General features: G+C 46.4%; 1 protein-coding gene across 1 annotated transcript; it reads right to left on the bottom strand.

Moving 5' to 3' along the window:
• Positions 1-7,478: 7,478 nt before the first annotated feature.
• Positions 7,479-10,604, bottom strand: RAG1 (recombination activating 1). The gene has a single exon (XM_004708303.3). The coding sequence runs from the start codon at positions 10,596-10,598 to the stop codon at positions 7,479-7,481; it is 3,120 nt and encodes a 1,039-aa protein (XP_004708360.1). The 5' UTR covers positions 10,599-10,604.
• Positions 10,605-24,123: the final 13,519 nt, after the last annotated feature.

The raw sequence follows: 24,123 nt of genomic DNA on the forward strand, positions 1-24,123 counted from the left end.
CCAAATTACTGATATACCACCCAACTCCACAGGAGCGTAGAAGATTGCTTTTTGCCTTGGGATTCACCACAGATGATATCGCGTTTTCCCAAACCTAATTCTGTCAGGAAACATCTAATATTGCACACTAAGTTCTACGAGAACTAATTCTTCATCCTGTCTCCGGATATTGACCTCATAAATGTGGATTTGTTTAAATCACAATCTGTGAGGGTGGGAAGGAAAAGTTATCAATAATAATCATTTTTTAAAGCTGATTAGTATGTGTAGCTTGAGGCTAAAAAACCCCTGAATGTATGGATCAATTCTTCCATCAGTAGGTCTCCCCAGGGCATCCATCAGTAAGCATTTATTGAAAATCAAGATCCATACCATGTTAAATATTATGGAGGAGCCTACAGAAGCAACATGAAACATGAGCCCCATCTTCAGGGAATGTCGAAACTCATTGTCCAGTGGAGAAAGGGAAGCAATTCTTTAACGGACTGGAAGAAAATTAGTGACAATTTTTGCACGCGAAGAGTTTGGCATGCATAACAGCTCCCTTTTTCCAATCTGGGATAAACCTCACTGCCTTCGAGTTGATGCCAACTCCTAGCCACCCTAGAGAGCAAGGTAGCACTGCCCCTGCCGGTTTCCTGGTTTCCGAGACTGGAACACTTTAGAAACTGGACTATAACCAAGCTCTCAGTTTCCTTGGTTACGTTGATCTCTGTCAACAGATTTGCAAGAAGAGAAAACAGTATAAAACAGAGAGGAATTGTTTTTTTAAGCTCTCCTGCTACATGTATACTGATAACTTAAACGGAGGCCGTTGTGTGTGTGTCACACGATGGCTAAATCAAGTTTAGAACCACGAACAATTCTGAACTTCCTGAAGACTAAGATGGCAAGGTAGCCGTGTGAGTACCCAGAGCAATCCAAACATGCTCCCGCGGAGTGATTCTGCCTCGTGGGTTGCAGAGTAGAACTGGGCTCCATAGAGGTTTCTAGGACATTGCCTGCCCTTCAGAAGCCGATTGCCTGGTCGGTCGTCCCTGCATGTTCAGTTAATAGTGGAGCACTTAACCCAGGGACCCCCAGCTATTGGGACCCTTGGTGTTTGGGAAGCCTGTGGTCAGATCTCAGTCTAAAAGTATGCAAATCTTGTTTTCCAAGTAAGTTGGTATGTATATAAGGATGATGGAATTCATAATACCATCATCAGAAGAGTCTTCTGTAGAAGACTACAGAAAAGTGGGTGAAGGGAGACGTCGGACAGTGTAAGATATGACAAAATAATAACTTATAAATTATCAAGGGCTCATGAGGGAAGGGGAAACCGGGAAGGGGGGGTAATGAGGAGCTGATGCCAAGGGCTTAAGTGGAGAGCAAATGTTTTGATCAGGCATCCTCAAACTATGGCCCGCGGGCCACATGCAGCCCGCCAAGGACATTTATCCAGCCCGCCGGGTGCTTTTGCCCCATTTGTTTTTCTACTTCAAAATAAGATGTGTGCAGTGTACATAGGAATGTGTTCATAGTTTTTTTTTTAACTATAGTCCAGCCCTCCAATGGGTCTGAGGGGCAGTGAACTGGCATCCTGTTTAAAAAGTTTGAGAACCCCTGATTTTGAGTATGACAAGGGCAACAAATGTACAAATGTGCTTTACACAATTGATGTATGTATGGATTGTGATAAGAGTTGTATGAGCCCCTAATAAAATGATTTTTTTAAAAGAAGAAGACTATATAATTGCCCGATGGGAGGCAAAAAAGAAATTTCCCTAAGAAAAGGATGGCTTCCAACTGCCAACATGTTGGCTCCCCAGACAAACCAAACTCCCTGCCATGGAGCCAACGCTGTTGACTCATAGCAAACAGAAGGACAAGGTAGAACCACCCATGTCAGTTTCCCCAAGCGTAACCCTTTCTAAAAATAGTTTTATTGCCATATAAATTGCCTATCGTACAATTCAATGGTTCAATCACATCAAGGAGAGCTGTATCAGTTGATCATCACCATCAATTTTAGAACATTTTCTTCATTCTTGTACTCATCATTATTAGTTCCCCATTGTCCCTCAACATCCCCTGTCAAGAAAAACCCTGTCTTTTCCCCAAGGAACAGCTGGCTGCTTCAAACTACTGATCTTGCAGTTTGCAGCCCAACACATAAGCAGACCAAATTCAGTCATCGAATTGATTCTGACTCATAGTGACCCTCTAGGACAGGGCAGAACTGCCAGGGTGGGTTTCCAAGGCTGCAAATCGATGCACAGAAAGCTCCGTCTTTTTCCTGAGGAGCAGCACTTAGTGGGTTCAAACTGCTCATCTGGCACTGTGCCTATGGTCAATGCATCAGCTGCTTAGCAAAAAGTTGGAGATCCAAGTCCACCCAGAGTCACTTCTGAAGGATGACCTGATGATCTTCTTCCCAAAGGGCCCCGGCCATTGAAACCCACATGGAGCACAGTTCTACTCGGACACACGTGGGGTCACCACCAGTTGAGTCCATTGGATGACAACAGGAAAGTGCATAATTGTACTTCCCATTGATCCCTGTACTTCCTGCTGCACTTGGATCGCAACTTGTATTTTTCCCACGAACTAGCATTAGGATCTAGCCATTTGTTTGTCTTCCCTCGAGCCCCTTGTAAACAGAACCTATTTCACTCACCACTGTACCTGCAGTGCCAAGCACACATTGCCTGCTTAGAGAAGACACCCTATAAATATTTGTCTATAGACCAAAATTGATAGACAGGGCATCGAGAATGATGCAGAACTTAGCTGGGCCCTACACGGTAAGAGCGAAGGCTTTCTGGAGCCTAGTCTTGAGGCTACCAGCTGTGCTGGGAATTAACCTGTTAATTGCTGCACTATAGAGAGGTCCGAGGGAGGGTGCAGAGCCTCCAGAAGAGAGAGAGGGCACTTGGGACCTTGAGGTACAAGCTGTTCCTCTAGAAGTGCAGATATACTGCCCCAGTTTCCACTCAGCTACTAATCAAACGGCTGGCAGGTTCAACGCACAAAGTAGCACTGCGGAAAGACCCCCAACACTAATGTGACATGACTTGGAATGGACTCCATGGTGTGTTTCAACATGTTTAGCATGGGAACAGCTGCACAGAAGCAGCCAGGCTGTCTCAGGTTGGAGTGGAAGAAAGTCGGGAAGTTTCAGCAATGATGCGTCTACAAAAACAAACAAACAAACAAATACCCCACTGACATACAGTTGATTCCAACTCAGAGCAGACCTCTATAGGGAGTCTGAGACCATCTGTCATGGTGGGGGCAGGTTGATGCATCTTTTCCCTGGGAGCAGCTGCTGGGTTTGAACCACCAACCTCGCTCTGGAGCAGTCTGTTGCATGCTGGATAGTGGGGGACTGTGACATTTGAACACGCTTGGATGGGGAGGAGATGTGTGAGTAGTGGGAAGTGACTTAGAGCGAGAGGGAGCATTGTGCAGGTGTGGCTCAGCCATTTTGTGGCTGAAATAAACCTCTGTAATTGTGTGTGCAACATGGAGATCATAAGCACTCCCAAAAGATCACATTAGAATATTTGGATGAAGTGCTTAGCAAAGAAAAGAGAGAGAGAAAATAAAATGAGTTTTGGCAAATGGTTATTACCAGTTATTGTTATTAGGAAATCATATTATTTTATTATTATTATTATAGCCACTGCGCCAATGGAGCTGGACCCTAGTTTAGTTCTGTCCTAATCTGTAGCTCTGGGCAAGTCCAGAACTCTGAGCAAAATGCTGAGTATTTTGAATTCTCTGGGGGAACAGGTCCACACCTTCATCAAATTCTCAAAGGAGTGATTTGGCAATCCTTCAGTTTCATGGGGTGTAATCCAGAGCCGCTTGATCTCATTCCACATTAGGATAAATGAGACTCATTAGTACTCTCTTGGTGCCCTTTATTCCAAAGATCACCAACTTTGTCTTGCAGCACCCTAGAGGGGAGAGCAGGGCACCGGGGTGGTGTTATTTAGAGTGGAAATGGCATGTTCCAGATGACTATTTGCATATAAATCACAACACCCACAATTTTCCAAGCTTAAACTTTTATTTCAAATTCTTAAGCAAAAATCATTAACAATAACTGCCATGGTAATAAGGAGGCAAAATATTAAGATATAAAAATAAGTATTAAAAACTGACATGTTATTTCATTTGAAAACACTTGACCAGAAAAGACAGGTTCTGGACATCCAAGAAATCCATTGTGTCCCGGGACCTGGACCTTCCTGAAAACAGCAACTTTACCAAGAACAATCAAATAGGCTCCTGGGAGCCAGGAAACAAACTGTTACATTATTGGTAAGAAAACACAATGGAGTGCAATTCCTTAAAAAGAGACACCTTATAAAAAAATAAATTCTGAGGTACATGTATGGAGATGACTGTAGTAAAAGTTTTTTTAAGTACAAAGTATCTGCTCTTTAAAAATCTTTTAACATCAAAAGAAGACACCCTCTCTCAGGCAGTGAAGCCATGCACATATCTGCCATCAAAAATCCTTTACATCCGAAAGACAATTTGTTCATCCCTACCACCACTGTCGTTCCCCAATCCTGCCTGCTGGCTGCGTGGAATTTGAATTCTGTTTGATGTGGGCCTGTGAAATCTGTACTTCAGGAAACAACCACCCAAATCTTTATCTGCATCCAGATTGGGAGGAAACAAATGGAGGCAAAATGAAATTCCAGTTCACCTGGAAGGAAAAGCCATCTTTTCTGCCTGCTCTGGCTTCTCTGTGCCTGTTTATGAATCCCAAGGTGCTTTTTGACCAAGCACGACCATTCATCAGTTTCATCAGCCACTAGCACTGGTCCCCTCAGTGCGCCTCCGAGGGCGGCGGGGAAACTCCTAGCGTCGGGTTTCCAGAGCTTGCACTGCTGTGTCCCAGGCTATCTTTCAAAAGTACAAAAACGTATAGATACACGCTCCATCCAGTCTGGTGAATTTCCTCAGAGGATGTGAGTGCGTTTACAAAGGGCATTGTGAAAAGCAAATTCATGTAGAAAGATTCCCAGTCTGGGCTACTGCAATCTCTGCAGGGAGGGCAAAATACAAAACAAAACGACCATAGACAGCATTTCTACATATTGAGATCCCTGCAGACAGGTGTTCCTGGGGCTTATCAACATGTGATCTGATTAAGGGATTATTGGGTGGGTTGTGCTATAAATCATACTGCTAATCACAGGCATTCCAAATAGCTCCTACAAGGTGAGAAAGCGGGGCTGGGGCGGGGGGAGTGTTAATAGTGGAAAGTGTTACAATGGAGCCACATAGTGGAGATGGGGAGGAGGGGGGAATCACCCAAGTATCTTCAGAGAGCCACATGAACGTGGCTCTCTCTTTGTGCAGGAAGATGCTGTAAGGGTTAGACAGGGTAAAGGGAAGGGGTAGCCCTGAAGCCCATGTGTTCTCAAAATGCCCAGCTAAGAGTTTTCAAGAAAGAAAAAGAAAATTAAAATATGGATATGATTTTGATAACTCAATTACACATGTCTTTGATATTCTGTACACACACAAAAAGACAAGGACTGCTGTGTTGCTTTTACCCCAGTGGCAAGTACTGGCTTCACCCCCTGTAAAAGCAGCAAAGTCGTGTTACACCGTAAGGTAGTCCCTGACCCAAGTTTGACAACCAGATTACAAAGCTCTGTGAGAGGCTGTGTATGAAGAATGGCCGTGATGGTCAATAAAATTAAAGGAAGTGGGGAAAGTAATTCACACCAACCCATCATTATGACTCACAAGCATGTAAATCTCATGCCTACTCCAAAGTGCCAGTCAACCGTCCAAAGCCCAAATTCCTCAGGAGACAGATAAGGATTTCCAGTTAACCAGAACCTTAAGAGTCGTTGACGCTCTCTGGAGTTTTAGCTTTCCTATATCAAAAGATCCAAAGCATACAAAAGATTCCTCTCCTCCACCCACAAAATAGAGCCTAACAAATAGGAAGCCTAAACAAATTCTAATTCTACCTGAAAACAAAACCAAAAGGAAAAAATTCAAAATATAAAAAACACCAGCCTCTCAGTCCATAGCTGGACACTTAGCTGCATTGCACCAAGAAGGCTCTTTCTTGTGAACAAACATAATGGCTGTGTGTGTGTGTGTGTGTGTGTGTGTGTGTGTGTGTGATGGAGAGAAGATGGCATTTGGAGACAAGAATCTTGAGTTCAAATTCCAGGTTAGGCACCTGAAATTAGCCCTGTAATTTGAGGGAAATCATTTACACACACACACACATCAAATGGAGGTAATCACAAGATCTGGAGTTGTGCAGAAAACGGAGGTGAAAGTGTGTGCAAACATTCCAAAAGTGGGAAGCAAACGACACAGGACCACTTCCTGTGAGTGGTCTCCATCTAAACTGAAGGTGCTTGGGAAGTGGACCACACTGAACGTGATCCGGTCATTATAAAGAATTGCAAAGACGATCTGAAAGTAGGAAAATCTAAGAAATCTGAATTCTGTGAATTTTGTCACCAAGAGAAGGCTGACTGAAAGTTTTCAGTAAATCTATGTTATTTTTCTGGTGAGCGAACCTCAGTGGCTCTAGGGGTTGAACTGAAATGCATTTGGAAACTCTAAATTCGCTGAAATTTTGAAAGTAGAACTCAAGAATCCTACCTGGCTACTGACAGTAAAGTAAACACATGTGTTGTCAGAAGATTTCATGATCATGGATGGCTAGCATCTGTGTACTTGTAATTTCATGCCTGAAAAAATCATGGCTCCAGATGACCTCCTAAACTCCTAAGGTTACCACAAACAGACAAGGGAAAGTTGGACAATGACTGATCTCCACAAAAATGTTCTTGTTAGAGGCTATTTCTGCATAAATGCTCTACACCCCAAGATGCCCGGGCGACACTTGGCAAAGGTCAACATGCCACCCATGTGTACAATGTGGTTAGCAAAATATGAAACACTTTTGAAGCTGGTATCATACACCAAGATATATGGAATTTATAAAATAAGGAGCTCTACCAAAAGGAAAGACCCTGTAAGGGGGGGAAAATACTTATTAGATCCCCATACAAAAGCCAAAAAATTGAGGAGAAAACATGAAAACCACAAAACAAAATTCTTGCCCAGGCCTCACTGCCTGTCCATCTTTGACCACCTTGGCTTTGGTTTTCCTGACATTCTGCTCCTTGCTCACCCCTCTTAGTTCATCTCGGATCCCCTGCAGTTGCTGCTGCTCTGAAAGACCGAGCTTTCCAAAAAGGAAACCGGATTTCTCCTGTGGCTGCTCTGAACTCGCTAATCGGCTCCAGTCAGCCCCTCAGCTAGCTCATCCGTCGCCCACCTCTGACACGGTGTCAGCCTGGGAGACCTCTGACTCCACCCAGCTCGCTCTTGGGTGGTGACCCTCCGCACACAGTAGTGAAGGGTGCCAGGGGAAGGCCTCCGCGCCACCCAGAGGGAGGCTCATTTGCCAAACCAACTCAGCTAAGGTTGCCTGCTTAAAACTCCATGGAATCTTGAGTTTCCAGAGCGTCCTCCGGGCCTGAGGGGTCCCCCACCATGGTTGCCTGCGAGTTTACGGTAAGTCCCGAGTTTTTCAACGCCTTGTGGGCATCCATGAACTTCTGGAGGAATTTGGAGGTGTACAGCCAATGGTGCTTCAGGACGTCTTCCAGCTCGTAGCACTTGGACTGCCGGGCATTCATTTTCCGAAAACGTCGGAACAGTTTGTTCCCGGACTCGTTACCTTCGCTTGCCCACGCCCCGATGGAGCCATCCCTCTCGATAATTTCGGGGACGTGGGCCAGAGTTTTGTGAAAATAGTTGGTGATCTTGCCCTCGTAGCGATACTTGAACTTGGTGGAGAGGAGCTCGGCAAAGCGCTGCGAGTTGAAACTGTACTGGCACAGCGCCTCCGGGCACTCCTGCGCGGGGCATGAGGACCGCCACACGGGCTTCATCTGCAGGTAGAGATCCATCAGCTCCCGCAGGGCCTCGTGCCTCTCCTCGGAGGGGATCAGCTCACACACGGCGTCCACCGTCTCGCGGGTCATGAGCTTGCGGGCGAAGTTGCCGTTCATTCTCATGATGGGCTTCAGCTTCATCTTCTTGCGGAGATGCTTGTCCAGGGTGGCCTGCCAGCGTTTCCGCTCTTCTTTGGAAGCGTCGGGGTTCTTGTACACCTCGCCGATCTCCAGCTGGAAAATCTTGTAGAACTCGGCGGCGTTGCCGATGTCGCAATGGAGGGCGTCGATGGAGGGCACGGTCTCGATGAACGGTTTGGCGGAGACCCCTTTCACGCGATCCCGCAGCTCCTCCGCGGACTCGTGGTAGGGATTGGAACGCCAGACCTCGTAGCGCTCCAGGTTCTCGGCGTGGCTGCGCGTGATGGAGTGCAGCACGAGGTTCTGGGAGGCCTCCAGGCGGGTGGCATCACACAGGGTACAAATGTAGACCGAGCCAGAAGCTTCGAGGCCTTCCACCTCCCGGACGAGTTTTTCGTCGTAGCCAGTGCCCCGAAAGATGAACTTGAAGGTCCTGCGGATGCCACCCATCTCGAGCATCAAGGCGCTGCTCTTCATGGCCTCCCGCTCGGCAATGAGCGGGCTCAGGATGGCGGTCAGCGTCTCGTGGTCGGACTCGTCGGCCAGCATGAGGCACAAGGGCTTGCAACACAGCTCGGAGTTGGGCTTGGCTTCCTCGAACACCCTCACGTTCCGCGCGCCCTGAGCTAACGTAATGTTCATGATGGTGAACGAAAACCGAACCGCCTTCTCCGGAACTGCCGGCCCGCTCCCGTGTTTCTCGCTCACGTCGCCCATGCCATCACAAGACTCCTTCACCACCACGGTGAAGGGGCCGTTCAGGTAGTCGTCAAGGTCTTGGGATTTCATGCCTTCCAAGAGGTCTTCTTCCATGTCCATCAGAGCAGACACCAACGCGGAGTCGTAGCGGAACCTCTTGGCGATCGTGTCCACCGGGTAATCGTCCACAGAGAAGGACAGGCCGGACAGCCCATCAATAATGCCGACGTCCGTGCTGGAAGACACGTTCTGCAAAGGTGGCTGCCACTCGAAGGGGTGGTAGCCTGGCAGAAGGGCCTTCTCGGCATTCCGAAGGGCATGCAGTGGCTGAAAAATCTGCCTCCCTGTGATGGCTTTCACGGTCCTGTACATCTTGTGGTACTGGCTGCAGCTAAGAAAGGTATTGACACGGATGGCCAAGCAGACAGCTGGCTGCAGGCCGGACCCTCGGCCCTGCATGAGGGCCTCCAGCTCATCCGCTTGCCTGTGCTCATTCCTGGCCCGCAGGGCCAGCAGGAACAAGGTCAGGCACACAGACTTCACATCTCCACCTTCTTCCTTGTCAGCAAACGTCTTGACCTGAAGCTTGAGTTCCCTCAGACGGTGCTTCTGAGCTCTCCGGGTCAGAGACAGGAGATGCTGGCGGGGTCGGCCCCCTTTATTAATATGCACAAGAGTCTCTTTGGATCCCTTATGGCTTGAAACATGATGGTTATACTTTTCCAAGCTGACCTCCTCACGGCAGTCTTGCGCCGGACATTTCACCATCAGGGAGTTTAAGACGCTCAGAAAGGACTTCACGGGACTCTCCAGGTCAGTGGGGAAGCAAGGATATCTGCAAGCAGGACAGTGGCTGCCCATGATCTTGAGGCATCGGAGAATGCAGATCCTGCAAAACACGTGCTGACAGCTGGTCTCCACGGGGTCCGCCAGAAGGTGGTCACAAATCTGGCAGGAGAAGGACTTCACAAAGTGCACTGGGTAGTCCACGGCGAGGAGCTTGGGGCTCAGGTGGATCCTACTGCAGTTGGCAATCTTCTTCAGGACTTCCCTGTTACGGGTCCTCGCCTGCGCTCTTCTCTGGCACTGACAGGCTGGCCTCCCCCGGTCAGCCACCATTTTGAGCTTTTTGCTGAGCGGCTGGTTGGGCTGACAACTCTTCCTCTTGAGTCCCAGACGGGCGGCCTGGCAGATGTCGCAGGCTGGTGTGTGAGGGTGCCACTCCATGGTGGCATGCCTGGCGAAGGTCTCATCACACGGGCCATGGCTAAGCTTCCTGTACATGAGTCTCCAGCAGTTGTGGCAGAACTCGGTGGGATGGATGGAGTCAGTATCTGCCTTCACATCCATTCGGAAGACCTTGGCAATGAGGTCCGGCCAGGAAGGGACCCTCTTCTCTTTCTTTCGTAAAAGGTCTTGGGTTTTTCCATCCACAGGCCCGTGGACTGGGTATCTCCTATTGTGCCCAACCGTTTTAAAGGCACTTCCACAGATGCGGCAGAGATGTTGAAGGTTGGCCTGGTGGACAGCCTTGTCCCTTGCTTTCCCATGGCCACCAGAGTTCTTCACAAACTTGGGGTGGGGCTTGGGGGCTGGTGCGGTCAGGACTGGCTTCTGACCCTCGGCCTTGTCTGGAACTGTTGGAGATTTCTCCAGAGAGGGTTGCCCCTCTGAGGAACCCTTCTCCGATTGAGCTTCTTCGGGTGCCTTTTCAAAGGATCTGACCCTGAAGAGTTTAAACTTCCACTCCGAAAACTTAATCTGAGGGTGCTGGATTTCCTCGGGGGCAGAGCTGAGTCCCAGAGAGACAGCCATGGCAGCTGAGAGACCTGGAGATGATAAAAATGAATCCGATTAGGAAAAAAAAAAAATCAGAGACCCTGTGAGAGGGAATCTTTTTGTTGTCCTAATTCATTTCCCACTGATGCATCTTAGAAATAATCAAACAAATGTATTCAAGTTGTCTTTCATTAATACATTCACAAAGCTATTAACCCTTCTTTTTAAAGGCACTGTTGCTGATATACACAGAAAATATTTTTTATTTTATTTATTTATTTTTCTTTCTTTCTTTTTTAATCATTTTATTAGGGGCTCATATGACTCTTATCACAATCCATACATACATCAATTGTGTAAAGCACATTTGTACATTCATTGCCTTCGTCATTCTCAAAACATTTGCTCTCCACTTAAACCCCCAGCATCAGGTCCTCATTTTTCCCCTCCACATATTTTATTTTTATAGAGCTTTTGGTCATTTACACCTTATATCACAGTTATAAGGAATCTTATAACTGCAGACTACATGGTTGTGTGTGAGAGAGAGAGAGAGAGAGATTTCCTTTCTAAAACCTTAAGGTCTTTGATGATAAAGCCTTTAAAGAAGGATTCATCTTTGTCTCCCTAAGGTTGCTAGTACACATTAGTTGCCCAACAACAAGTTCTTGTGTAAATGCATGAACAGATTGGCTAGTAAAGCTAAAGAAATGTCATATTTTCCCACATTGTACTTGCCTCATTTCACTAGCTGGACAATATATTTTCAGCTTCTTAAGCAGTCTTGCTGGAAGTTGGTTGTTTGTTTCTTGCAAATGGATAGTAAAAGGGCTGATAAAGCTATAGACCCAAAGAAACTAATTACTCACTACTCCAAGGGGTGAAGTGAATTTTGAGCTTTATGAATGCAAGCTAATGATAAGTATCATGGATAGTAATTATGCTTACCATTTTAATTAGTGAACGCTGCTGTAAATTATAAGTCTGTGTCTACCACACTACAGAATCCTCTAAATCTACAAGAAACCATGATGGTGTGTGTACGAAGATCCCGAAAGAAAGAATGTCAAAGCTTTCAGATGAAACTTGCAGAGGTCATCCTGGAGGCGACTACTGGCCAATGGTCATTAGCTCTATCACTTCTAATAGGAGGATGTGGGTGTATGAATTTTCTTCTGGCTAAATCTTATAGCAGCAGGGGTGTGCTGTGTCACCATCCAAGACCTATTCAAATCAACCATTTAAAAACTCTCCTCATCTGAGTCGTGGTCTAGACATTAATAGTGAGTTTTTAAATTTTTGTTTTTAGTCTGAAAATGCTGTCTGGGTACTCACTCTCTACCCCATATTCTTTATATAATACTTACCTGAAAAAAAAGAACATCTATATTTTCAACCTATCATCCATCTCTCTCAAACTTCCCTGGGTCAATTCTTTTGATCCACCAATTAGGCTAAACTGCCTTTCCCCTCAATTAATTCACTAACTAAATTGATGGGATTTTTCTCTCTCTCCTTTTTTACAATCAGGGAGACACATCCTCAAGTGAATACACATGGGAGTAGGGACCCAGGTCGAGGCTAGTCTGCACCCCTGCTCACAAGGTTTCTTGTTAAGCCATCTATCTCTTTAAGATATCGCTGCCCCATCTTTCATGCATTCTGCTTTAGAAATTGATGCTTTTCCATAAAAATTAAAAGCAAATTTCCAAGACATAGTTAAAAGGAAAACTGGGTTAGATTGGTCCTTATTCCGGACTACACAGCTTCAAACTGTCCCCTACTCTCAAGCTACACCATTCCAAACTGTTCCTTTTTCTGGGGTTATGCAGCTTGAAACCATTGTGAACGTCTCATTCATCACAAAAGTGTTTCAAGTGTAGACCAACAAATGCCCCCAACTTACCCACAGTTCTAATCGTGCTTCTTAATCCCATGTGTTAACAGGAACAGGCTTTCCTAGCGATGCCTTCGTTTTCTTGTTGGCTTGAACTCATGCCAAATGCCCCTTTCACAATCTTTTCACCTTTTCAGTCTACAAAGTCCCGTTCGATAACATTTGCTCTCTGACACTACAATGTACTATTTTGAGGATTTATATAAAGTTGTGTAATCATCTCTGGCACTAACCAAAAGAACACTGAACTGACACAGTAAGTCACTCAACCATGAGGCATGTTAAAAGGACACCTAGAACTCGCCCCACGCACCCTCACCTCTCCGGCCCTCCAGTGGTCTGAAAAGGTACCTCACGTTCTATTAGAAGATAAGCCCATTCATTGAGTTTTGGTAGAGTATTTCCTGGAGTCCCTGAGTAATTACAAATATCCCCATACAAAGAATGCCATCACTAAGTAGTTACTCACTATTAACATCCAGACTCAAATTTATTTATTAGATGGTTTTCCAGTTGAACTGGAAGTCCATCCAAACTAGAAGCCACAAAGGTGGAAGGGATGTTCTTGTTTTTGTTCTTATTTTCAAAGGACCTATATGCACCTATGGAAGTTAGAGATGTTACCTTTTTATCCTCACCTGAAATAAATATGAATTAATTGCTTTTGCAAAAGGATAAAACTTCTAAGAAGTGTACGTAATGAGCAAAGATTTTTTAAAAGATTGATATTACTTAGCATAAAGTAAATCACAAATTAAGTATAAATTAGTATAAGATTTGAATGGATACCTGATGCCTGGGGCTTAAGTGGAGAACAAATGTTTTGAGAATGATGAGGGCAATGAATGTACAAATGTGCTGTACACAATTGATGTATGGATGGATTGTGATAATAGTTGTATGAGCCCCTAATAAAACGATTTAAAAAAGATTAAAAATAAAATGCCAATGCAAATTTTAAAAAAAGATTTGAATGGCTAATTTAGCAGTGTCTATCAAAAGTATAAATATATTTTATCCTTAGTACTATAAATCTGCTTTTCGGATGCTGCTCTACAGAAACATTCCGACAGAGAGATCTTAATATGGAGAAAGAGAAAGAAAAGGAGAAATTTGTTTTAAAAGAGTTTGTTAGTTTGAAAAGACAAGAAACAACAGAAATAATCACCAACAGGACATTATTAAATAATCTGCAGTCCAGTTAAATGATGGGAAAACACAGACGTTTTCATTTTCTATCTGTGTTATATTGTTTTCTATATGCAGGGATACATTTGTGCCACTTTTCTTTGCATTGATGATATGGAGAGATGCCTACATTAAAAAAGTCAAAAATGCAACAATGAAAGTGTAAGAGGCCCTCATTTATACAGTTATGTTCATATTTGTGTTTTCTTCAAAGCACAGAAATCCTGAAATGTACACACAGAATCTTAACAATGTTTCGTCTCTGGAGAATAGGACTGTCACTCCTCTATGTCATTTTTCATCTTACTCGTGTTTGTATCCTTTGAACTTGTCACCATGGACATATTACTGCTTAAAAGTTGTGATCGATTCATTTTGGAATGACTATATTTTTCTGTATCCATTTCTTTTAAATGTCTCCGAGAAGACTTTAACTAAGGCCTAGTTGTCTCACATTTTACCACCATCCTTGGCATTTTCTTTTCTGGTAAATACGTAGCATCGAAAAAATGTAAACTCACTGCCATCAAGTCGATTCCAACCAATAGCAACTCTAGAGGACAGAATTGGACTGCCCCTGGGGGTTCCGAGATGGTCACTCCACAGCAGCTGAAAGCCTCATCTTTCTCCCATGAAGTGACTGGCAGTTTCAAACAGACGGCCTTGCGATCTGTAGTAGCCCAATGCGTAACCATGACACCACATGGATCCGTTGCCAGCATGCAATGAGCCCTGGTGGCACAGTGGTTAAGTGCCCAGTGGCTTCTCAGGAGAAAAATGTGGTCATCTGCTTCCACGAGGTCACAGCCTTGGAAACACTTGCCGCCGTTCCACTCTGCCCTGCCGGGTCGCTAGGCGCTGGAATGGACTGGATGCAATGATTTGGCTTTACACAGCCTGAAACCGGGAGTATGAACGCCTGATTTTGTACTCGTTTTTTTCACTCTAAGAAATCTTGCAAATGCTTCATCCCCCTCTTCTAACAAAAGGTCCTAACAGCAACCCAGCCTCAGAATCTAAATGTTAGGGGCAGCCTATGCTGGCACAGCCCTAACCCCGCGAGTCCCTGAATTCTCTCACTCTGATCTTTCTCCAGCCATCGTAGGGCACCCATCAGTCGAAGACGGGCTGGACTGGGCTCAAGCTGCAGTTTGTAGTCAGTGGCACCCTGAGCTATGCCAGGAGGCTAGGTCACATCAGCCCCCCATTCCCACCCCAACCCTCATCCTACGCACAGACACAACTCTGCACTCTGCCCACCAACTCCCCTCTCAGGATCTTCAACGTCGTGTCCACAGTTTCCAAATGACCACGATGCCCCCAAGTGTGAGCCCTCACCACCCACTCCTTCCTTCATTCCACACGACCATTGCCTCCCGTGGTGAGACGTGGCCTCACATCCTTTGGACATGCTGTCAGGAGAAGCCAGCCCCTGCAGAAGAGGCAGTGACAATGAGGAGGGATCAGCACACTGGCTGCAGCAACGAACTCAAACGTAAGAACCACTGTGAGGCTGGTGCAGGACCGGGCAGGGTTTTCTTCTGCTGTACACAGTGTCATATGAGCCGGACCTGACTCACTGGTACTCACAAGAACAACAACTAGCTGTCAAATTCTATGCAGCAAAAGCCTTTCTATAAGTCTCAAGCACCTATCAAGTAACCCTAAACTTCTTGCCCTTCCTCCAGACTACTTGTCTGAATCATTGCAGAAGGAGAACAACTGCCACAAGCCCTGGCCCCAAATCCCATCTCAGGAACCTAACCTCAAACCAAGACCTCCCCGGTAGCAACTCTGAAAATTAAGATCTAGCAGAAGCACTCTGGAGCTGGTTCCAAATCGTCACAAGGAGCACCAAGTCTCTGAGAGCCTGATTCCATTTGCCTGGGTTGGAGACCAGAAATCTCTGTCTTTTAACAAGCATCCCAGGGATATGGATGTACATGGTCCATGGGTCACATTTGGAAAATAACTCATCTCCTACTGAGTCCAGTCCAGCTTAGGAACTGCCTGGCAATACTCACAATGCCTGGAAAACTACAGAACAGTCCCCACCCTTAGAATTTTTTTCCTTTTTATTATTTGTATTACCTGGCTGGTACAGCATTTCTTTCTGATAGCTTCACCAGCACCACCCTACAGATTCATTTACTCATTCTTTCATGCAGCACTATTGTTAAATTATTGTTGTAAAAAATACGGATCATGAAGCCTCTGTCCATTCAAATGGCGCCCGTTACATTGCTTCCAGTCACAGCATCACCAATATCTGTTGCCAAATCACCAGACATTCTCCTTGGTGAGCGCAATTAACATCACCGCATTGCACATGTTTCTAAACTGTTGAAAGAGCAAGTGTTTGCCTATGGATAGCACTTGTTTAAAACATTGCATGAAAATGAACATCAAAGAAGTGTGCCTTTCGATGCCTCCCCATCCATTCCGTAATCAGAACCTTCAGCATCTTCTCTACCACCTCGAGGATCTTCCCCACTAGACTTCTCACTCCCTTCCCATTTTCAGACACAGGAAAAATTCGATTTATATCAGCTATCCTCATCCCTCCCCCTCATTCCCTGCAAGGAAAAAAAGCCCAAGTATTTCTGATTCGAAGCAGAAACGTGTAATAAAGTGTATGGCTCAAGGCATAACAAGAATGAGTGTTACCTTGCTCAGCAGGCTGCCTGGTCACCGTGTTGGGATGTCTATGATTTGACTGATGTTATTAGATGCCACTCAGAACTCAGTGTGTCCTGCCCTCCCGTCTCGCTCTCGTGCCCTTCGGAGCAGAGTCCTGCATTATTTATCAGCCTCCTCTGTCCTTCCCAGCCTCCACCACCACCAAGGGGCTAACCACAAATGATGGTAGCCAATCACAGGCCAGGACTCTCAGCTCCAGCTGGCACCTGGCGCTTCAGGAAGCTGGAGGGGGGTAGGGTGAGATAGTGGGGAGGACCACGCCGAGGTGTGTGCTGAAGCATCGCCAAAGCTGCCAGCTTGAAATCACTTTCCCCCAGACTTCTATGGCTCTGTGCCTCAGTGTCCTCATCTGTAAATCAGAAATATTAATAGCACTCGCCTCCAAGAGTCAGTGAAGTTGTACAGGGAGAGACGTTGCTGTTGTCATTAGATATGGTGGCGTCGGTTCTGACGCTGGCAAGCCTGTGTAAATAGAAAGGAACACTGCCTGGTCCTGGCTCATCCTCACAATTGTGATGGTTGAGCCCCTTGCTCCGGCCGCTGTGTCAATCCATCTCCTGGAGGGGTTTCCCCTTTCTGGCAGCCTCTTCACTTCACCAAGGATGAAGCCTTTTCCAAGGACATAGAAAGGAGACACGGAAAGATGACAACACGTCCGAAGTACGAGAGGGAAAGTCTCCCCTCCTTGTTTCTAAGGAGCATTTTGGCTGTACTTCTTCCAAGACAGATATTTGTTCTTCTAGCAGTCTACGAGATACCCCAATTAAAATGTAACCATCTCATATGGTGAAAGATATGATAGGAAAATCTGTGCACGGCACCTGGTCCTTAGTAAATGCTCACCGAATATTAAATATACTATTATTATTTTCGTTATTAGTTTAAATGGAGTGTAAACCATTCCACAACCCTCCTACCTTATCAATTTCCAGTCAGGGAGGATTGGGAGTGCCCTTTGCAACATCACTAGGCTTACACATTACTAGACATAAAATCAATAGATGCAAATCTTGGCTCTGGTCTTTGATAAATTACTTATAATTTCTGAGCTTCAATCTCATCTACAAGTTCTAATTGAAGACATTGGTCCCTGGGTATTGACAGCAATGAGCTGGGCATCAAAGTGTTTTACATTTCATTTATTTCGCACAAGATTCTAAGGCATTTGATAGATGATCTCTCATTTAGAGAGACAACAGAAACTGAGGGAAATGGAGTATTTGCCCAGGGCCACACAGCTGCTCAGTGGTGTAGGGGAGGTGGGATTCCAAACCCCACTGTTTTCATTTCCTGATGTTGCTGTAACAGAAACACCACCAGGAGTCTCTTTGAAGAGCAGGCTTTTATTCTGTCACCAGTTTGAAGGTTAAGCGTCTGAACCAGAGTATCTGCTGCATGGATTCCTTCCTCGCTGGGACTCCCAGAAGATCCTTGGTTCCTTGGCTTGACAGTCCTCGCATGGCATCTGTCTCCCCCTTGTGTTTGAATGTCTCTGTAGCTAACAGGCTTTTCCTGTTACTCAGAAGTGATACGGTGATATGGTCTAGCACCTACTCTACTCAGGTCTGATCTAATGCGTGTTACAAAGAAAACTCTACTTCCAAACAGAATTAAATCCATGGCCCATAGGGGTTAGGATTCCTACATATTTTTCAGGGGTGCAGGGGAGGAGGGGAGTTCAGGCAGAGCGTGGAGAATCCAATTGAATCCATAACATCTGTGTTCTTCGCCATGCCACTGTACCGTTAAAAACCTTCAGAGGCATCTGGCAGTAATAGTGTGAGGCTGATTCTAAACCCTACATTCCCAAACCTGAATGATCATTGGAATCCCCTGGGGACTTGGGGACACTACAGATCTCAGCGTTCCTCTCCCTAGAGTCTGATTCATTAGGTTGCAAATGGAAACCAGGATCAGTGTACCACCAGATCTCCAAGTGATGTTAAGGATTTGTTTGGGGACCGAGGCACTAAATGAATTTCTTCTGTTCATTATACCTAGCAGAGTCTCTGTTCCAAATCCCCTTTACAATTCTTATGCCAGCTCTATCCCCAAGTCACCTCTCTAGCCAACTAATATTTGAGGAAGTTCTTGCCTTTGTTTGATTCTCAGCAAAAACTGTCCAGGAGGCAGGTGCAAGGAGTTCCCTATACAATGCTACTCTCATTAAACACTCCTCTTAGATTCCCTGTTGTGAGCTTAGACCCCCTTCTAGCCACACAACAGCCCTAGGGACATAGCTTGTGCTCAGTGAGCTAAAGACAGGACAGAAACCACTTCAGTACTATTATAAAAGAGGGGAAACAGGCCTGTGGCTTCTAGGAACTTCAGTGTGTTGATGCCCCAGGGGATAGAACCTTCCGTTCCTATAAGAATAGAATGTAAGATTGGACAGGTGGGAGCTGAGGATATCAGGGTGAGAGAGCCCCCCAGGAAGTGTGCTTTGGGGGCTTAATTTCCTCTTCATACCGTGGGGCCAAGTAGAGAAGAGTCACCATACGACTTACCCCCCCAACCTTGCCCCTCCAAAACTTTGCAACTGCATTTGCCTCACAGAAAGAACAAGAGAGGATCCATACACTTGCTTCACCTTGAATAATAGCTCGCAGAATTGGGAGGAAAAAAGTAACATGTCTGAGCTTCTCTGGATCAGGCTTTGATGGATGTTAAGTGAAACTTGGGTGACTACCCTTTCGGGTTTGGCTGGGCTTTTTCGGGCATTCAACCCTGTGCCCCTCAGTTCAGTTCTGACCAACAGAGGAAACCAGGACACATCCACACTTCCAAACCGTAGGTAAACCAGCACAATAACCAGAAGGGGAAAAATGACAGTCTGGCCCCGTGTTAGAAACAGAATCTCCCTCTTACAAAATAAGAGATAGCAATCACATCTCTTGAAGGTCAGAGGCAGAAGCAACGGATCCCACTCTAAGATACCAGCCAACCACACTGCTTTGGATGCGGTCACGCTCTATGACCTGGCAGGGGGCCAATCACATGCATCAAACTCCTGAAGGGCTCGCTACACCTCTTTCAAATTGCCAGTCCAGTGTGTCCACCTGTAATTTTTCCTATTCTGGCTATTGTTCCATTTCACCCAAATTTTAAAAGTTCAGATCTGGTTCGATTTCACTTCATTGGCCATGACTGAACTGGTTCAACCTGATCCAACAAATTCTGGGACTCTAGGGCAGTGGTTCTCAACCTGTGGGTCGTGACCCCTTTGGGGGTCAAACGACCCTTTCACAGGGTTCACTTGATTCATAACAGTAGAAAAATGACAGTGATGAAGCAGCAATGAAAATCATTTTATGGTTGGGGGGTCACCACCACATGAGGAATTGTATGAAAGGGTCATGGCATTAGGAAGGTTAAGAACCACTGCTCTAGGGTTTAGCATGGAAAGCCCAAGGCAAGCAGGGATGGTTAGTGACTCTCCAATCCCACACCAGAGTTCCAAAGTTCCTCTGAGCTGAAAAGTTCATAGACGAAATCCTTTCCCATTTTTCTTGGGGAAGTTAGCTATTTACACAGATTCATCAAAGAAAATGCACTAGGCCGTAGAGCAGTGGTTCCTTCCTAATGCAGCTACCCTTTCATATAGTTCCTCATATAGTGGTGACCCCCAACCATAACATTATTCTCGTTGCTACTTCATCACTATCATTTTGCTAATGTTATGAATCAGGTGACCCCTGTGGAAGGGTCGTTCGACCCCCACAAAGTGGTCGCAACCCACAGGTTGAGAGGGTGGGAGGGTGGCCAGATGAGATCATGAGACAGAGTTCTCTAGCTACCATAGATGTCTATATTGATTTTTATTAATCATGTTATTATTAACCAGGGGCACCTCGGGAGATAAGTTAGGCTGGTGATCTATTTTCTAAAGATCTCAGTCTTTAAAACCCTGCTCAGCACCCTCCGTCAAAATCAACTCAACAGCAACTGACAGAAGACATGTCGTAAGAAATAAAAAACGAGGTCTAAGTAAATAAAAGCAGTAAGGGTACACGTTAAGTTGGAAGAGATAAACCATGGGGCGCGGGCCGACTCAGTTACCGCGGCTCACGGTTTGATTTATAAACATCCGAATTCGCTCGCATTCATTTCTTCCACGGCAGGATCGCCAATATTTCCATGGTCCTCTCTCTCCCATCCATGCTGAAATCGCATTGCTGCATATTACGCCTGTCCTCTGAGACCCGCACCAGATCAACTAGGGAAAAACACAAAACTGAGAAATGCTCCTTGCCACGCCCCCTTGTTCTCGTCAGGAGAATTCCCAAGCCCCTGGCAGCGCACCACAAAAGAGGGCTGCAAACTTGCATCCGTAGTAACCAAGTAACCAGTCCAGCCGAGAAAACCCCAAGGAGCGGTTGGAGTCTGCAAGGTGGGAATTTACCCAACAACAGCAGCGGCAAAATCCCCTGGCACTTGGCTGTTAACCGAAAGGTCCCTGGCTCAAAGCCACCCAATTGCTCCGCGAGACAAAGGCCTGGCTGTCTGCGCCCCCATCCCCAGCCGCCCCAAGATGACTTCCCAGCAAGAAGTCGAAAATCAACTCGATGGCGCCTAAAGAAAAAAAGCCACCGCCGACAAGCCCTTGTTTCGCATCTTTTCCACGTGACAAGCAAACTTTAGTCCCACAATCTGAGCTGCTTGGGAATCCAGGGAGCGCTGAGCATATTAGAAACAGAACCCCTCCGAGCCAAATGTAGCAAGAGGCGGAGAATGGAAAGCGCAAAGCGAGCCCGGACAATTCCACCCCAGGCTCCATCCAGCCTTGAGCACAGGGCTCCCCGCGGAGCGATTGGCTGTGGTTCACCCTGGAAGTGCCCACAGCTCAACTTGGCTCTTCTGGGCACACGTCTCTGAGGGAGGGGGCTTCCTTTCACCTGCCCCTCCAGCCTCGCCCCAAACCCTCCAGACACGTATCCCGCCCCCCTCCAGCCCCCTGCGGGGCCTTTAAAAAGATCTTTTCAAATTCAATTTCTCTCCAGACAGCCATAAGCTCCAGTTGCTGCTATCAATCAACAATCAACTCCCGAGCCCGGGTCTGAGGGTGTGAACCCTGCGTTTGACACTGACCATAACCCTGCAGGGGCTGTTTGCTCACGGACACTGTGATCACATACAGCGTGTGAGTACGTCTCCATCCACCTCCAGCGGGCAAAACTCTAGTCTTCTAACATCACCAAGCCGAGCGGCAGAGCTGCCAGGGAACCTGGGGGCTATCTGGTCCAGTGGGTGCATCTCAGAGATGAGAAACAGCCCCTGAAGGGCAGAGTGGCGTGTTCAATGTCACAGGAGGAAATTGGTGACAGATAGGATGTCAGAGCCTGGTCTCTGGGGTCCCAGGACAAGGTTCTTTGCACTACACTGCAGAGGGAACATCCCCCTCCTAGGTCTCCGATGCCGCCCGGTCTCCCGTCGCCTGGAAGGAACTTGGGGTGTCCATGGAGCAAATTGCTAGATTAGAGGCGTCAGTGCACTAATTTGCCACGATCCTGGAGGGTGGAGTGTGCAGCCTTCCCTGCACGCTCGTTTCTCCCCGAATGTCCCCAGCCTCAAAATTGCTTTCTAATTAACTCAATGTGGATTATCCCTGTTAGTAAATTTTCTAATGCGTTATTAATTGCTCTAAACGTCAGCTGCAGCTCATTCCCCTCAAATTCGGCAGTTGCCGCACCGGGCTTGCTGAGGTTAGCGCGGCCGTTTGGTAAACCGTGAGTGCCACCACGTGGGCGGAAAAAATACCGACAGCAATGAGCTCACTGGAAAGGCCGGCGCGGAAACAAACAAGTCCAACGGAGTAATCCGAACCCAGACTCTCACTGCCATCCACTCGGCCGACTTCTAGCGACCCTACACGAGAGGCTGAAACACCCCACAAACCCAGCTCCGAACGCCAAGACCAAAAGAACTGGATGGTGCCCAACTTTCACAACCGACGACTCTGCAGGGGGTCACATTAGAAGGTCCTGCAGCGAGTGGGAGAAAATGTGGAACAAACTCAAAATCCTTTTTTAAAAAGAGAGAGAAAGCACTTACTAGTCAGACAGAGACTGCTGGAACCCCTGAGATTTTGGGAACTCACCCCCAGGGGCTCTAGTTTCAACCAAACACTTGAAGGTGACCAACAATAGCAGGGAGGTGCCCATAATTAACCCAGTAATTAACCCGTTGAGTGGGAAGAAAAGGCTGCCTGGTGGTGTCCTGGTTATGTGTTGGGCTGGCAACCATACAGTTAGTTTGATACCCCAGCTGCCCCGTGCGAGAGACAAGGTTTTCTATCCCCATAAAGAGTCGCCGTCTCAGAAACCCGGGTTGCTGCCCTGTCTTACAGGGTCGCTGTGAGTTCAAATGGACTCAAGGCAGTGAGTTGGGTTTTGAGTTTTGAGTCAAAGGGGCGGCAGTGGCCCAAGAACCAAGATCAGAAGGAGAGAAAGGAATGGAAATGAGAAACTCGGGGAGGAAGTGGGATTAGTATTTGTAAGAATTGCAATCAGTGGCATGAAAAAAAAAAAGTATGAATTGTTGACCAGAAGGCTGATTTACTCCCTACATCTTCCTCCCCCTGATTCTCAATAGAAAGGGTTCTTTAAGCCATCACACCCTCAAGCAGTTGTTGAATTTGTAAACTAAATTCAAAAGGAATCATCCGCTTGGTTCTCTTCCATCTTTATGCCAGACCTCTGCCACCCCTACGCATCCCTTCCCCCCTTCCATCGCCCACACTGTAGAGAAGAGAAGGGACGGTGAGGTTGATTCTGGCTGATGACAAAGCCATGTGTGGGAGGAAATGGCACCCCTTGGGGTTTTCCATGAGACCATGGTTAAGAATTTGACTGACAGTTGAAAGGTTGGCAGTTTGACCCCATGGAGTGACACTGCTGGGGTTCCCGTTGGAGCTCATTGTTGTTATCTGCCCTTACCTTGTTGCTGTTTAGGGGCCTTTGTTCGCTTCTGACTCATTGTGCGACCTTGGGTACAAGAGAACAAAACATGGATGGGCACTGAAAAAGTAGATTGACAGGACTTTCTTCCAAAGAGCTTCTGGGTGGGTCAGAACCACCAACCTTTCAATTAAGTGGAGTGCAAATGGTTTGTACCACCCAGGGATCTCCCTGCTCTAATGATCCTATAGACACGGAACAACTGACAGTGACATGGGTTTTGAAATATTGATGGATGAAAATCAAAGACGACAGCTTCCATATGGAGTCCACCTCAGCATAAAGAAAACGAAAATCCTCTCATCTGGATCTGTGAGCAACAGCACGATAAATGGAGGAACTGTGGAAACTATCCAGGGTTTCATTGGACTTGGGTGCACAGTCCACACGCACCGAAGCAGCAGTCCCAGACTCCAACAGCACGTGGCATTGGACATGTCTGCTACAGAAGATCTTTAGAACGTGTTACGAAAGCAGGATGTAAATTGGGATGACCCGAGTCATGTGATCTGCAGTCACCTCATCTCCATGGGAAAGCCAGATAATACAAAAGACCAGAGCAGAATAGGTGCCTTTGAAATATAATGTTGGCAAGGCATATTAAATGTACTGAGGGTTTCCTTAAGAATAGACAAATCTGTCCTCAAAGAAGTACAGCCAGAATGCTTCTTAGAAGCCAGGGTGGTAAGATTTCATCTCATAGATTTTGCACCTGTAGGAAGGATCAGTCCCACAGGAAGTACACCATGCTTGGTCAAATAAAGGACTAGCAAAAATACTGCTCTCAAACATAACAGCAAGGGTGAGGATGCCACACGAT

The sequence above is a fragment of the Echinops telfairi genome, unplaced genomic scaffold (genome assembly GCF_000313985.2).
Source record: "Echinops telfairi isolate 266 unplaced genomic scaffold, ASM31398v2 ScPeMD7_60;HRSCAF=208, whole genome shotgun sequence".
Lineage (NCBI taxonomy): Eukaryota > Metazoa > Chordata > Mammalia > Afrosoricida > Tenrecidae > Echinops > Echinops telfairi.

What these genes read in the sequence shown, in the direction of transcription:
- RAG1 (XM_004708303.3), bottom strand. Translation starts at nt 10,598, where the DNA reads ATGGCTGTCTCTCTGGGACTCAGCTCTGCCCCCGAGGAAATCCAGCAC.